The sequence below is a fragment of the Lepus europaeus genome, chromosome 11, assembly GCF_033115175.1.
Source record: "Lepus europaeus isolate LE1 chromosome 11, mLepTim1.pri, whole genome shotgun sequence".
Lineage (NCBI taxonomy): Eukaryota > Metazoa > Chordata > Mammalia > Lagomorpha > Leporidae > Lepus > Lepus europaeus.
The window spans coordinates 84,525,593-84,542,483 of NC_084837.1; the positions used below are offsets into that span (position 1 = coordinate 84,525,593).

Below are 16,891 nucleotides of genomic sequence, written 5' to 3' on the forward strand. Positions count from 1 at the left end.
TGTGGCATGGTGGGTTAAGCCACTGCCTGCAACACCAGCATCCCATATGAGTACTGGTTCAAGTACTGGCTGCTCAACCTCCAACCCAGCTCCCTGCTAACATGCCTGGAAAGGAAACAGAGGATAGTCCCAAGTCCTTGGGCCCCTGCCCCCTTGTGGGAGACCTGGATGAAACTGCTGACTTTGGCCTGGCTCAGCCATAGCCTTTGTGGCCATTTGGGGAGTGAAGCAGGAGATGGAAGGCCTTTCTCTCCCTCTGTCTGTCTGTCTCTGTAACTCTGGCAGTCCCTCTCTCTGCCTTTGAAGTAAATAAATCTTTATAAGAAAGAATATTCTAGTGCTTACAGTAGCTCTAGGTGTCTCTGACCTTCTTGGTGACAGTAGGAGCCTAAAAAAGCATCCTTGAGTAGATGGAACTTCTCTGAAGTTGACCAAAGTTAGTATCTCACACTGTGCCATGTACCTCTTCCCTTAGTTATATTTAGTTTCATGGTCATTTTTGAAACTCAAAACTGCTATTATCTTTTTTCTTAATGCCTTGCAAAGACAAATATAAATATTTTTAACTCCTGTCATAACTCAGGACTTTGTGATTACTTCGTAACATGGAGAACATAGTAAGTTTGTGCTGTAAATAGCTTTGACCTTTTTCTAAATGTAAGGATCTGGGCTTAAGTCAGTGGATGTAGAACCCAAGTCCAGATTGCTTTTTAGAGTTGCCTGGCATAGCATGAGGTGGAGGGCAGCACCATGTCTTTTACACAAGAAGTAAGTGGAGTTATTTCAACTGTGGAGAAATGTATGGACTACACAGCCAGGCATGGCCCAGCAAGGATCAGGGATTCACTCTTTAAATAAGGTGACTGAGTGGTGTGTGAAATGGACAGGGGCTCCTGGCCCACCATTGCTGCGGCAGGTTGTGGGACTTGAGCCCTGTGGAGCCTGTGTTTGACTCCCACTGTCCCTTCCAGGGACAAGGCCCCTGGACAGAGAGAGTGCGACTATTCCATCGATGGCATCAACCGGTGCATCCGGGACATCGAGCAAGCCTCATTGGCAGCTGTCAGCCAGAGCCTGGCCACGAGGGACGACATCTCTGTGGAGGTAAACTGGGGCTCTGGGATGGCTCAGAAGCACTGAGTGCTGAAGAATCTCAGTGTCAGGTTTAGGGAGGCTGAATGAGTGGGGCCAAAATGTTTCTGATGCTGGAGTTTGCTTATTGGACAACCTTCCCTTGGGGACCATGCTAGAAAGGTCTTGGAAGGATAGCACAGATGGTGAGATTAGGGAGGGAATACACCTGGTATGAGGGTGTGGCTGAAATATGGGGGAGATTCCCCACATGTGGGTCATTTAGAGTGTGTGGGTAAGGCACAGTTGCCATATGCAGTTTAACACCTCAGTAAGCCAGCCAGCACATGTAAATTTCAAATGTTTTTCTGCTGTCATCAGTGGGTAAGCGTGGCACTAAACTCTGATAATGCATTTGGTCCACACAGAAGTAAAGAATTCCAACTTAATCTTTTGCATTCAGTTACTAATTTAGAGCCCTTTGTCCTTTCCATTCCAAAGTTTGGAATAGAATTTTCCTGCTTTTGTCTTGGGGTTTTTTTCTGTTACCTATGCAGAGCCTCTTGGTTCACCCTCCTTCCTCTATTGAAGCACAGAGCCTGGTGCCCGATGGTGGGTAGTGAGTGTGTGTGGGCTAGTTGCTGATGTTTGCCATACTGCCCATGAATCCATTACCCAGGAGCTTTGGACACTGTCTCCAGGAACTTCAACAAAGAGCAGGACTATTTCTTTGCCAAGTTTTAGGGTTCCCTTCAGTTTGACAGACAAAAAGAAGATTCTAAGTCCCAAGTCACTCTCGACATCTGAGGCTTCTTGTTGATACTAAGAACCAGAAAAAGCATCCCCTGGGTAGACAGGACATTTCTGAAGTTGACCAGGGTTAGTATCTCATAGTGTGGAGTGTATCTCTTTCTTTAGTTAGGTTTAGCAGTTTTGTGGTTATTATTGAAGCTCAAAACCACTGTTAAGTTTTTTCTTAATGCCTTACAAAGCAAAATGTGCTGCAGTTACACAGGACAGATTTGATAATTCTCACTCTTATTAACAGCACTGTTACACTCTAGCTTCCCTGCCACTACCCTAAGTCCAAGAAGAGAGGAGCAAGTGGATCTTCTTTCTTGATTTTCTCACTGGGAAGTGAATCCTCCCCTTTAATTGTGCTGATTTTGCCATACTTAATTTAGCAAAGCATCCATAATAAAGCAACCCTGCTAGAATAGTCTTGCGTGCTTGACTGTAATCACACTATGAATGTGAAGATAACAAGTCATGAACTAAATGACATTGTCAGACTGTTTGGAAATTTCTGTCTACCCCCATCTCACTCTCTCTCACTCTTTCTGCTTTTCTTTTCCTAGTCTTTGTTTTTAAGTTTGCATATTTATACGTTCCTGTCATTGAGTAACCTCTGCCCAGAGATCTGCAGCCCACATGCAGTGTTGTTTTCTGGGGAAGGAGCAAGGGTTAGATTCTCAGTTCTGATGAGTAGGACATTGTCGCTTTGTTGGGAGTCTCCTACTTCCACCCTGGTGTGTGCAGAGCTCCAGTGTCCCGTGCTAGGGTGTGCCAGCCCCGAGTCTGTCGAGCAAAGCTCCTAAGAAGATTGCTACAGAGGGATGGGATCTGTCCCACTACTGGTTCATAGTCTTGAGAAGTTGACATCTCGCAGATCTGAGAAGCAGTGCCTTAGGGTGTCATTTTCGGTATTTGTATGCATACCACCAGGTGCAATGTGCAGGTGTCTAAGCTGAGCTCAGTAGGCGTCTCCCCTGGGGAAGCAGCCCTGCCTTCAGAGACTGATCTCATTTTTAAGTCGCCCTCCTTTCCCCTCACCTTAAGTTCTGAGAACGCAGCAGCCTGGATGCTCCTCAGACCCCAGTTATGTGCCTGCATTTGGACCGAGTTTTCTTTCCTTCTTGGAAAGCCATGGCTGCTCCACATTTCCAGTAACTGCTGAATAGCTCCAGGGAAAGATGCCAGGAGCCTCAGTTGGCAGGGTGGCAGGAGCCAGGAGCCAGCAGGAAAAGCATTTCTGGGGCTCGCCTCATGTCTCCTGGGAGGAGTGATAGAGGAGTCCAGCTCAGGGAGGGGAGTTAGGGCATCACCGAGAAAGGCACGGAGCAGCCACTCAGTGGTGTGCATCTAGCCACTGGTGGCTGGGTCCGTGTGGCCTCCCTCATCTTGCCCGTGGGCCTTTTGAAATCGGGGCGGCTTTGTGGGGAGCTGGTGTCAGATGAACTTGACCATTCTCTCCTTATCAGGCCCTGCAGGAACAGCTGACTTCGGTGGTCCAGGAAATCGGGCACCTCATCGATCCCATTGCCACAGCGGCTCGGGGAGAGGCAGCTCAGCTGGGACATAAGGTAATGGGCACCTAGAGGCTGCTGCTGAGAGCCTGTGTGTGTGTGCATGTGTGTGTGTGACAGAGGTATCTCCCTGTTTTGTTGTTGTTAGTCCTGAAAGATGGCCATGCCCAGTGCCATGCCCAGGTCAGGGCTGGCTCAAGCTGCAGAAGATGGCACTCAGCTCCCTCTGGCCATTTCTCCAAAGATGACCACTTCACGATCTGACTTCCCCTAGGGTCGAGATGAAGCAGTAGTAAAATTTCTCGGGTTGTGGGCCCGACCCTTTAGGCAACAGGAACTTTAGAGTCATCAGCTGCTCTTGACCTTGGCTGAAAGAAGTTGGTACCTGAAACTGACAGTCCCTGCCTGGAGTCTTCCACCTTTCCTTGCTGGCTGGCTGACCAGCCAGCCCCCTTCCTGTGTGTTGAAGGGTATATTGTCCTCCTGTGGTTTCTGACCCAGTGTATTTAGGAGCAGGTGAGCTTGCAGACTTGGCTGCCCCACCCACCATAGTCACTCCAAAGGAGTCATTTCTCTGAGGTTCCGTCCCACATTGTAGGAGGTGCCAGCTGATTTTTTTTTTTTTTAAGATATATTTATTTGAGAGACTGAGTTACAGAGAGGAGAGACAGAGGGGTCTTCCATCCTCTGGTTCACTCCCCAGATGGCAGCAACAGCTGGAGCTGGGTCAATCAGAAGCCAGGAGCTTCTTCTAGGTCTCCCATGTCAGTGCAGGGGCCCAAGCACTTGGGCCATATTCCACTGCTTTCCCAGGCCATAGCAGAGAGCCAGATTGGAAGAGGAGCAGCCGGGACTCAAACTGGCACCGCGGGCAGAGGCTTAGCCTACTACACCACAGCACCAGCCCCCACCAGATGATGTCTTGTTCACTTTGAAAATCCTTCCAGGAAAGCTGGATTCTCATACAGCCTGTGCCTCCAGAGGGAGAGGCCACCAAGTACATTTTAAAAGCCACCAGGGTTTCCCGGCAGTCACCAGTGCAGCTGCCAGCATCGGTGTGCACATCGAGAAAGACGGTAGCCAGAGTCCTCTCCGCAGGTATTGATTTTACAAAATCAATGTTCTTGCTTCTTCAGATTACAGAATAGCCCCAGCACTGCTGAGCTTCCTGCTGGTTCTGAGGAGGGGTTTTGGAGATTGAACATGGCCAGTGTGTATCTGCCTTTTCATATGTACAAAATTTTATTTTTCAACTGAGTTCCTTTATAATTAGAAAACAGGAGCAAACACTGGATGCAGCAATGAAGCTGCCCCTTGGGATGCCCACACACCGTATCAGATTGCCTAGATTCCAGGCCCGGCTTTGCTGCCGCCTCCGGCTTCCTGCTGATGTGTGCCCTGGGAGGCAGTAGGCAATAACTGAAATGCTGGAGTTCTTGCCACCCATGTGGGAGACTCACATTAAGTCTCCAGCTCGTGGCCTTAGCTTGGCCCAGCCCCAGTGATTGTGGGCACTTGTGGAGTGAACTAGCAGGTGAGAAATCGATGTGTGCGTGTGTTGTGCATGTGTGCGTATGGGTGGATGGTTGTGTGTCTTTTTTTTTTTTGACAGGCAGAGTGGATAGTGAGAGAGAGAGAGAGAAAGGTCTTCCTTTTCGCTGCTGGTTCACCCTCCAATGGCCGCTGCGGCCGGCACATCTCACTGATCCGAAGCCAGAAGCCAGGTGCTTCTCCTGGTCTCCCATGCGGGTGCAGGGCCCAAGCACTTGGGCCATCCTCCACTGCCTTCCCAGGCCATAGCAGAGAGCTGGCCTGGAAGATGGGCAACCGGGATAGAATCCGGCGCCCCAACCAGGACTAGAACCCGGTGTGCCGGCGCCGCAAGGCGGAGGATTAGCCTGTTAAGCCACGGCGCCGGCCGGTTGTGTGTCTTTCAAACAAACAAAATAGATTTTTAAAAATTTTAAAGACAAGGTTTTGTCTGCCTGCATATAAAGAGGTTTGAGAAGTGGGAGAGGCACAGGCCTGGAGGATGGGGCCTTTTTGCCCATCGTGGAGAAACTGAGTTTGGCAGAGCAGCCAGACCGTGTTGGAGCAGTTGCTTTTGATTCCAAGTCTCACAGGAACGTGTCCTGGCCATCTTTGGGGGCAGTGCTCCTGTCTCTGCGGGCACGTGCTTAGCACAAAGCATGACTCTGACGTTCATGGGTAACATCAAGAGAAAACCAGCATCTTTATGTCACTTGACTTAGAAATTGACTCTGGGCCCTCTGGCTAAATCAGTCTCCCACCTTCCAAAAGAAAAGTCTTGGCGACACTGAGCGATGGGCCTGCTGTACCCAGGGCCGGGACTGAGTTTGAATCGCCACATTGCTTCCCCTACCTCCTTACATCACAGGTCCCAGCCCAGCATCACCTGGAGGTGATGGGAAACGCATGTTCCCAGGCCCCACCTGCACACGTCTGTGGCTGCCATAACAAAGTATCACAAAGTGGATGTCTGAAAAGAACCGATGTGTTCCCCCACAGCTCTGATGCCTGAAGTCCACAGTCAGGGTCCTGGGCGTGCCAGGCTCCCCCTGGAGGCGACAGAGCAGACGCCAGGCATTTCTCCTCTGCCTTTTCCGGCTGTCTCCCTGGTCACCTTGTCTCCTGGGTGTCTCCTCTTCTGTTTCTCATGTGGATGCTTTTGACTGGATTTAAGACTTACCCTTTAATTCAGAATGATCTTATCTCAAGATTCTCACTCAAATGCACCTGCAAAGACCTCTTTTCCTCATAAGGTCACGTGTACAGGTTCTGGGATTTGGATGTGGACTTTTCTGGGGGCCACCATTCATGGTGCCTCCCTAGACCCAGTGCCTCGGCATTGGGCAGCAAATACTCACAATGCTCTGTTGTTTAACTCTGTGCTAACTCATAGACGAGGGGCTGGCCCTGTGGTGTAGTAGGTTAAGCCTCTGCCTGCAGTGCCAACATCCCATATGGACACCAATTCTAGTCCCAGCTGCTCCACTTCCCACCCAGCTCTCTGCTGATGGCTTGGGAAAGCAGCAGAGGATGGCCCAAGTGCTTGGGCCCCTGTACCCATGTGGAAGACCCAGAAGAAGCTCCTGGCTTTGGATCATCCCAGTTCCTGCCATTGCTGCCATTTGGGGAGTGAACTAATCTCTCTCTCTCTCTGTCTCTCTCTCTGTCTCTCTCTCTGTCTCTCTCTCTCTGTAACTCTGCCTCTCAAATAAATAAATAAACCTTTAAAAATAAGTAAATGAATTTCACACAGAGGCCTATAATAGCCCTGCTCCAGTGTTTTAAAATCCATCTGTAAGACAACCATAATGGGGGCTCGTGTTGTTGTATAGCAGGTTAAGCTACCACTTGCGATGCTGGCATCTCTTACGGGCTCTGGTTCAAGTCCTGGCTGCTCCACTTCTGATCCAGATTCCTGCTAATGCACCTGAGAAAAGCAGTGGAAGATGGCCCAAGTTTTGGGCCCCTTCACCTACATGGGAGACCCAGATGAAGTTCCAGGCTCCTGGCTTCAGCCTGGCTGTTGCAGCCCTCGGGGGAATGAACCAGCAGTTAAAATATATATATCTCTCTCCCTCCCTCCCTTCTTCCCTATCTCCTTCCTTCCCTTCTTCCCTCTCTCCCTTCCTCCCTTTTTCTCTCCCTCTCTCCCTCTCCTTCTCTCCCTATAACTCTGCCTTATAGATAGATAGATAGATAGATCGATCGATCTTAAAAAAAAAAAAAAGTAACCATAATGGAGGTAACCAGATAAAGCTGTGCAAAGTGCTCATGCTAGTCTTTCTCACTGTCAGCTCTAAAGAGCTTGGACTCCTCCTCACACACCTCACCTTCCTCATCACACTCCTCCTCACGCACATTGCCTTCCTTACCACAATCACCCTCATAATCCCCCTGGCCTGGCTTTGTTTCTGCCCCATTGACTGCTCCTGTGGCGTGGACCTGCTGCCTGCCTCTGCTCGGCACTCATTCTCCTCCCATATGTTAGAAAGAAGCAGTGAGCACATTGCTGACTCAAGGTCTGAACTTAAATCCACTTGATGGGAATAACGTGGCAGTTTGTCACTGCCACCCAGAATGAGGTGCTGAACAAGAAACTGTGGCTTGTGACGTTGTGCTTTATCGGAGTGGGAGTAGATTATGACTTACGAAGTAAACACAGAAAATGTTGGAGTAGGATGTTGATATTCTGGGCATATGCATTTGGCAGGGTGGTGGAGCCACTAGTCCAGACACTCACATCCTCCATGGGTTGGAGTCGCCTGCTTAGGTCCAAGCCCTGGCTCCAGCTCCTGATTCCAGCTTCCTAGGAGGCAGCAGGTGCCAGCTCAAGTACCTAGGTCCCAGCCACCCACATGGGAGACCTGGATCAAGCTTCCAGCTCTGTCTGTGGCCCAGCGCAGTCTTCACTGTTGAAGGTGTTTGAAGTGTGAGCCAGAAAATGGGAGCGCTGTCTCTTTCTGCCCTGTCTCTAAATCTGTCTTCATATTTCTGAAATTAAATTTTTAAAGCTTTTTTTTTTTTTTTATAAATAGAGTATTCTGGATGCTATGTATAAAGGGATCTACCAAAATTATTCTGGAACTTTATTTTAAATTCTTCATAGAGTTATAAACAAACACCAAACAGTAAACTTCTAAAGCACAGTATTGATACAGCAGCAGAGCTAGCCCACAGATGCTCCTCGGCTTATAACAGGATTACATTCTGATAAACGTTCATAGCTTGAAAATATCATGAGTTGAAAACACATCTAGGCTGGCGCCACGGCTCACTAGGCTAATCCTCCGCCTGCAGTGCCAGCACACCGGGTTCTAGTCCCGGTCGGGGCACCGGATTCTGTCCTGGTTGCTCCTCTTCCAGGCCAGCTCTCTGCTGTGGCCCGGGAGTGCAGTGGAGGATGGCCCAAGTGCTTGGGCCCTGCACCCACATGGGAGACCAGGAGAAGCACCCGGCTCCTGGCTTCGGATCAGTGCGGTGCGCCGGCCGCAGCGGCCGTTGGAGAGTTAACCAACGGTAAAGGAAGACCTTTCTCTCTGTCTCTCTCTCTCTCTCACTGTCTACTCTGCCTGTCAAAAAAATTTAAAAAAAAAAAAAAAAACCCACATCTAATATACCTGACCTGTGCAATATCATAGCTTATTCTATGTGGTCAGAGCACTTGCGTTAACCTACAGTTGGCAGTTGGACACAATCATCTTCAAAAAGCTTATTTTATAATAAAGTCTTTTTTTAAGATTTACTTATTTATTTGAAAGGCAGAGTTACAGAGAGGCAGAGGAGGAGCGGGAGTCTTCCATTTGCTGGTTCACTCCTCAGATGGCTGCAGCAGCCAAAGCTGCACCAATACAAAGCCAGGAGCCAGGAGCTTCTTCCAGATCTCCCACATGGATTCAGGGACCCAAGGACTTGGGCCATCCTCCACTGCTTTCCCAGGCCATAGCAGAGAACTGGATCGGAAGTGGAGAAGCCAGGACTCAAACCAGCACCTATATGGGATGCCGGTGCTGCAGATGGGAGATTTAACCTGCTGTGTCACAGTGCCAGCCTCTATAATAAAGTCTTAAAGAACTCATCGTATCTATTGAATATTGTGCTGCAAGTGAAAACCGGAGCAGTTACATAACTACACCTTCCACCCTGGGAAAATTGAAAACGCCTGAATTGAGGTGTCTAAGCCAGGGGCATCTGTAAGAATGGGAATCGCAGAGATGGTAGAGGCACGGTCATTGAAAGCCAGTCCTACAGTCACATGCCTGCTTCCTATCTCCTTTCCAAGCAGCTCAACCTAAGCCTCAGTTTCTCTATTTGTATCTACCTCTGAAAGTTGTGGAAATTGAATGAGAAAATGTGTGGTAAGCACTCATCAGAGAGCCTGCCATGTGGGATGCACTCGGTGAGTGTGTGTGACATGGCCTGTGGCATGTAGCTGGTGACCTTTGGTGCCCGTACCTGTTGTACAGATGGCATTGTCCTCCTGCAAATAGGCCTATCCTGGTGCAGTGGTTGGCTGCCTTGAAAAGCTTTTCCATCCCCCGGTTGAGCTGATCATAAACAGAGCATATAGGCTCATGGGAAATCGTTTTTGCTTTTTTTTGTTTTTATTCCTCCAGTCCAGGTCTTGGCTACTGTGCTTGGAGCACAAGGCGATTGAATTGGCTTCCTTCGAAGCTGGTGAAGGTTCCTTCCATCTCAGGCTTCTCATCCCCTTGCTGTCCTGTTCCTCCTTTTCTCCCCCTTCTTTCATTGCTTCTTTAAAATTCTTTTTGTTTCTAAAAGTTCTCATCTCTAACTCTGGGTCCCAGAGTGGAAGTCTTAACACCTCTACCATATGCAAAAAAGGAGATGAAAAACTTCCCAAAGGAAGCAGAAACTAAGCAGGAGTCTGTTAATTAGAAAGTGCTTTCCAAAGTCAGCCAGCGGATCTGCCTCTCCCTGTGAGGCACCTTGTCCTTGTCCCCAGCCCTCTCTCCACCAGGGACGCCTCTTAAGGAGACACTCACGAGATGCACCTGTGGCTTTTCTTCCTGAAAGGTGACGCAGCTGGCGAGCTACTTCGAGCCCTTGATCTTGGCCGCAGTTGGTGTCGCCTCCAAGATTCTTGACCATCAGCAGCAGATGACGGTACTGGACCAGACCAAGACGCTCGCAGAGTCTGCCCTGCAGATGTTGTACGCGGCCAAAGAAGGAGGCGGGAACCCCAAGGTATGGTTCCGGATGTCAGGGGCTTGGGTAGCACCATTCTGCTTTCCTCCTGCTCTGCAGTCCTGCAGGGGAAATGCCTCCCGCTCTCACTTGGTGGGATTTGATTTCCCACTCTAAGGTGAGAAGAAGTAACCTTCTGTTGACCTTTCCAGACAGTTGCAGGTGAGAACCAGGAAAGATGCTTAAGGAGAGCTTATTTATAAAGTATGTTTCTCCTTGACACAGTGTGAAGATGTGTGTCCTTGGGGAAGAAATGTGTAAGGTGTGATTATTAAAGGAATAAAATCTGTAGTACTTACTGGGTATCTGTTCATTGTTGACACCTAGAATACACAAAGGGGAGCTCTGCTGTTTTCCAGGGAAGGTCATTTCTGTTACTGCTACTTCAGGGACAGTAATTAAATATGAAAATCTCCCTTTCCAATTGCAAAAGGAACATTTCTTCAGCCTATTCTGTCACCCAGCTCTTTAAGTGTCCAGAGATGATGGCAGCATGACACGTGTGACTTTATGCCACATTCTGCTTTAAACTTGGGGACTTAGGAGGAGGGACCAGCCTATTGCAAAGGGATGGATAGTGCTGTAAAAGATTATAATGGCAGAGACTATGATGTATCTGGAACATGCGGACTGTGGGATGACCAGATGAGAGGACACACTGGGCTGTGTTTTGACAGGTGGCAGCTTCTGTGCGAAGGCATTTGGCCTTTACTGTGTGCTCTAGGGAGCCCTTGGCTGTCTTTAAGCAGAAGAATGACACAATCTTTCCATAGTTTAGAAGCACCAAACTGCCAGCAACGTAAGTGGTGTCTTGGACTTAGATTTTTTTATGTTCAAGTTTTCTATCACGAGTCTGGAAGTTACTAGGGTCCTAATTCTGGGGATAATAGAAGTTTTAAGAGCCAGCCACTGGCCCACAAGTTGTCCAGAGACTTGGGGAAAATCAGTGTAGTTGCTGAAGTGCTGGGGTAGAACAGGAACAGAGCATGCTGTCATGACTGTGGGAGCTCAGTGAACGGTAGATGCCCTGGGTGAACCAGTGCCCTTGAAGCTCCCCAGAGCAGAACCAGAGCTCGCCCTTCTCACAAGCCCGGGCTGTGTCTTCTAGACTGGTGACCACCTGCTTCCTCCCTCTCTCAGAGGGGTTCAGCACCAGTGTGAGAGTTGGAAGTGGGAATTGTCTTGATGTTAGGATGTTAGCATATCTGCATGGAGGTTCAGAGCTCCCAGGGCACCTCATCTCTGGGAGCAGACATTGTCTGCCCCAAAAGCTTTGTGAGGACATCTGGAATGGTTTGCAGCCCATGTGAAACGGTGTGTAGTGAATGACAAGAAACCTGGGATGATGAAGCGAGATGTGATGTGTGATCACTCCTGTTGCCTCTCTGCGATCATCCAGCCTGAGGCCTCACTGCAGCCACTGGCGGGCTTGTCCCCAGAGATGCCTGCGATGCTTCAGGTTTGCTTCTATACATCCTTTCCTAAGAGTCCTGCAGCATAGACTTAATCACTTTGGCTGTTACTCTTTGGCTGTTGTTCGCTAGGTTTTATGTGCTGGGTGTTAGGTGTTGTATATCCCTGTTGGTGGAGGTCATGAGATTACAATTTTAGGTAGTTTATCCGAAGCTTTTATTTGGAGAAACCCAGCACCAGCTTTTGGGGTCAGACATAATTAGTTCCAGATTCCAGCTCTGCCTCTTGCTGGATTGCTTCATCTTTGTGTTTTCTTACCTGGACGCTGGGGTTAATTAGGAGGGACTCCCTAGCATAACTGAAGAGAGGAAATGAGGTAATATAGCTGATGTCATGGATGGTTAAAAAAAAAGATAGAGGAAAGAGGAGGAGCAGCAGCCCCAGGGCCTGAGGTTCATGGTAAAGGCGCTTGGTGTGTGTTCTCTGCCTCACGCCTTGAGCTCTCTCCTGCACTTAGCCTGCTGCACCTGTTTACCTTCAGCATCCTTGCTGGATTCCAACACCTTCTGTCTGTGCCACTGGAGCAAAAACCCCAGCCCTGTCTCTCCACTGTTGGGCATTTCTAAATGTTGATGGGCTTTCCCCTTCACTAAAACTGAAACCTCTGCCCCCATCCCCCTGTCCCCCACCCCACCACTGCCCCATAGCCTTTTCCATCTTCCTGTGACATCTGTGCCTGCTACCTGGGCTGTGTGGCTGTAGCCCTGTAATAAAGAAACACGGCCCTCTGAGTGGCAGACTTCAGATGTGTCCAGAATGAACAGAATCTGATTGTTCTCGTGTGTTGTGCCATTCACACCGGGAACAAGGAACCCCTCCAGAATCAAAAAGAACATGGTTGTTGAGCCTGCCGTCTCCACTTGGTAGACTGCTATTGGTTATTTAAATATGCCTTCATATTTAAAGGTTCCAACATGTCTGTGGGTTTCTGAAACCGTAGTGCTCAGGTAGCAGACGTGCAGGATTTGGGATGCTTTCTGTTAAAGCTGGAACTTGAAGCTAAGAAGAAAAGGCTTGGATGAGACCTGAGTAATAGGAAGCAGCTTCATAGAAGGATCCTGCAGGAGTCTATAAACCTGAAACGTGTGCAGGAGAGCAGGCCTTCTAGAGAATTCCTCTAGACCTGGATAGGCAACAGCAAGGGTATGCTTTTTTTTTTTTTTTTAAAGATTTATGTATTTATTCAAAAGTCAGAGTTACACAGAGAGAGGAGAATCAGAGAGAGAGAGAGGTCTTCCGTCCGATGGTTCACTCCCCAATTGGCTGCAACTGCCGGAGCTGCGCCAATCCGAAGCCAGGAGCCAAGAGCTTCTTCCTGGTCTCCCACACAAGTGCAGGGGCCCAAGGACTTGGGCCATCTTCTACTGCTTTCTCAGGCCATAGCAGAGAGCTGGATCAGAAGTGGAGCAGCCAGGTCTCGAACCGGCGGCCATATGGATGCTGGCACTTCAGGCCAGGGCGTTAACCCGCTGTGCCACAGCGCTGGCCCCAAGGGGTATGCTTTTGTAAGTTTCAGGACCCAGTACACGGCAGATATCCTTAAAATTTCCCAAGCAGTTCACAGAGCAGTTTTGTGCCCCCAAAATTGGCTTCTGATGCTTTCCTGAGCCCGTGTAAAAGAACAGATCCTTGGCACATTGCACTCGTCTCCCCCTAAAACACGTGCCTCATTTTAGCATGATGTATGGGATGGCTGGCTTGTCGGTGTCGCCAGCAGTCATCCCATTCTAACAGACCTGGGGAACCACACCTTCCATTTCACCTCTGCGGAGAGGAGGACATATTTGAGTGGCGTGCCCTCCCTTGAACACCTTGCAGGTGTCTGTCATCAGAAGGAAGCAGTGCGTACCTTGTGTCTTCCGCCCTCTGTGCTGTGAGATCAGCCATCAAGCTTAATGACCAGTTTGAAGACACAGATCCATGCAGTCCTGACAGAGCTGCCTCCAGGATAAGCACCCATCACCAACACTTTTCATGCCTCATCAGACCCTGTGTTTAAGGGACTCTTCCTACTTCCCATGGCTTTTCAATTCAGAAAGGGCCAGCTCCTCTGACACACACAACCTCTTCTTAGAATTCTCTTTTATATAAAAAATCTCTCATGGGTCAGGCCTTATGGTGCAGCTTATAAGCCGACACTTGGAATGCCCACATCCGGTATCAGGGGGACTGCTTCAAATCCCGGCTGCTCTACACTCATTCAGCTCCATGTTTATGCACCTGGGAGGCAACAGAAAATGGTCCCAGTACTTGGGTCCCTGCTACCCACGTGGGAGATCTGGATGGAGTTCCTGGCTTCAGCCTGGCCCAGCCCCAGCTGTTATGGACATATAGGGAGTGAACCAGCATATGGAAGATCAATTCTCTCTCTCTCTCTCTCTTTCCCTCCCACCCTCCTTCTCTTCCTCTTTTCCTCTTCCCCTCTCCCTCTCTCTCTTCTCTCTTTCTCTCTCTCCCTCCTCCTTCCTTCCTTCTTTCTCTCCTTTCCTCTCCCTGCTTCTCTCTTTCTCTTTCTCCCCATATCTCTGTTACTCTGCCTTTCAAATAAATAAATCACCTTAAGAAGTTAATTACCATTTCCCAAGTAAAGATGCAGTGTCTTCTCCCAGGGGGCCAAGGCTGTGCTAACCACTGTGTGGGCAGACCTGACACCTGGGTGCTGTAACCACCTGTCATTAGGTCACATGTACAGGGCAGGGGACAGCCACTTATTGAAAGAAGGCACCTGCACCCATTTCTTTTCAGAATTTCACCATGTAGCATTGCTAAAATTATTCTACTTCACTTGGGAGGAAGCCAAATCCCGGACCACTTACATGGTTAGTGGTGGGACCAGACCTGGAATCCGGGGGCTGTGGCATAGTGGGTAAAGCCTCTACCTGTGACATTCGCATTCCATATAGATGCCAGTTCATATCGCAACTGCTTTACTTTCGATCCAGCTCCCTGATGGTGGCCTGTGAAAAGCAGAAGATGGCCCAAGTACCTCGGCCACTGCCCCCAACGTGGGAGACCCAGATGAAGCTTCTGGCTTCAGCCTGGCCTAGCTTTGGCCATTGGAGCTATCTGAGTAGTGAACCAGCAGGTGGAAGATCTCTCTCTCTCTCTCTCTCTCTCTCTCTCTCTCTCTCTCTCTCTTCCCCTCAACCCTGTAACTCTGACTTTCAAATAAATAAATAAATCTTAGAAACAAAACAAATAAAGAACTAGATCCCAAATTTGTCTGACCATCCGGTGGCTCTTTGTCTTACTGCTGCTAGAGGTATCTCAGGGAGCTCAGCACTAGGGTTTTGCCATCATTTTTTCCATTCATTTACACAGCCTCTGCTCAGTGCATCACACATGTGTGAAACACCTACAGTTCTTTTTTCCTAAGATATATTTAATTTATTTGAAAGGCAAAGCAAGAGAGAAATGGAGTGACAGAGAGAGATCTTCCATCTACTGGTTTATTTCTCAAATGATCCTAACAGCTGGACTGGGCCAGGCTGAAGTCAGGAGCCTACAGCTCCTTCCGTGTCACCCACATGGGTAGCAGGGATCCAAAGACTTGGGCCATCTTCCCAGTGCTTTAGCAGGGAGCTGGATCAGAAGCAGAGCAGCTGGGTCTTGACCCAGCACCCATATGGGATGCTAACATCACAGGTAGTAGCATAACCCTCTGCGCCACGATGCCAGCCCCACTTGCTGTTCTTAAAACATGTCTCTAAGGTACAGTTAAAGGACATGTGGGCTGCAGGGGCTTTGCCTGCAGAACGTTTGCCCTTGAGGAATTTTCCTTATTCTCCTATTTCTCCAGCCTCAAATAAGACCGTTTTTTGCATAGTTGAAGAGACTTTGGGTTCTTCTGCAAGTTGATTTCTCTAGTGTGTGCTCACATTCCCATAATCCCATCTATTTATAGGCACAGAATTACACCCTACTGGGCAACTCTGAAGAGATCTACATTTGTTAGAATACATTTTATCTTTATGAGAAGGGGTCTTTAAAGATAATGTTAATGGGTTTTTTCATTAAATGTGTCAAGTGTTGTATTTAAGAACCTGTGGCATTCTGTTCCCACTATCCTGAACATGGTAACATACGTTAGTCATGTCATAAGACACTCTTTGATATTAAAGTTTTATTTTTCCTCTCCATTGTAAAAAGGGGTCTTGTTTTCTGATTTTTATTTATGTTGCAAACAAATGTTCAAACAAAATCAAGGAAAGGGGAAGCATAGCACCTGTTGTTGCTGTGTTCTGTCATGGAGATAGAGTGTTGCACTCGGCATTTTAAGTTTGTTCTTTAGCTAAACAGTTCTCAAAAGACTGGGCACCATTTCCTCCTGCCTGAAGAAATGTTTCACAATATCCCCGCCTTAGGCACAGCACACCCACGACGCCATCACGGAGGCCGCCCAGTTGATGAAGGAAGCCGTGGATGACATCATGGTGACGCTGAATGAAGCTGCCAGTGAAGTGGGGCTGGTGGGAGGCATGGTGGACGCCATCGCAGAAGCCATGAGCAAGGTAGGCGTGAGCTCCCAGACTCCTCCACTGCCCCCCATGTGCTCCCCGCTCTCAGGCGCTGACTGGCAGTCAAGGCCAATCCCAGCAGGACTCTCCTTGCCTTGGGCGTTCCAGTCAGCGTACAGATGTCCGCTCACATGTCCAGTGTATCGCTCATTCTTGATGAGCCATTGCTTTTAGAAGCCACTTGCCAACCTCCTTCCAGTTGTGCATGGGGGAATAATAAAGCCGTATTTGATATCATTGGTTTCCTAGTTTGTAAAATGGACATGGTTATTTCTCTCTCCTGTCTACTTCATAGGCTTATTGTAATGAAGTAATGCAGGAAATCCCAAGTGCTGGGAATCATGGGAAGCTTTTAGAATGCAGAGTCCTGGCCTTCCACACCTGACCTGCTCGGTCAGAAGCTCCCTGGGGTGGAGCCTGAAAATCTCAGTACTTGCTAAGTGCACTCATGGTTCTGGTAGCGAGCCAAACACAGAAGACACTGAGAGAGAGTGTATAGAAGCCCTTAGTGAACTCTGGCAGGAGTAGACGTAGAGGATAGCATGAGCACTGCCCGCCACCCAGTAACCCTTGTTGAGATGGGTCAGTAGGCAGATGAGACTGCAACTGTTCCAGCTCCTTGTCTCCCGCTCTTCCCCCCAGGCATCTGTCACCGGTCACATCAGCTTGACAGTCGATCATTGACATCTAATTACTACCTCCTGATAGCGTAGCCGAGAATGGTAGGCGTCATGTGTATTTGGAACTGTCCACTGTCAGATTATGAATGTGTTAATGTGGTTGGGGAGT

The 16,891-nt window shown here is 48.7% G+C and overlaps 1 protein-coding gene across 5 annotated transcripts in view; it reads left to right on the forward strand.

Moving 5' to 3' along the window:
• Window positions 1-16,891, forward strand: part of TLN2 (talin 2) — a 481,872-nt gene that overhangs the window by 401,990 nt on the left and 62,991 nt on the right. For all 5 annotated transcript variants that reach the window (XM_062206051.1, XM_062206049.1, XM_062206053.1 and 2 more), the window contains 4 exons: window positions 972-1,104; window positions 3,333-3,434; window positions 9,942-10,112; window positions 15,950-16,096. In XM_062206051.1, the coding sequence (XP_062062035.1) occupies window positions 972-1,104; window positions 3,333-3,434; window positions 9,942-10,112; window positions 15,950-16,096 (553 nt within the window). The remainder of the gene's footprint in view (window positions 1-971; window positions 1,105-3,332; window positions 3,435-9,941; window positions 10,113-15,949; window positions 16,097-16,891) is intronic.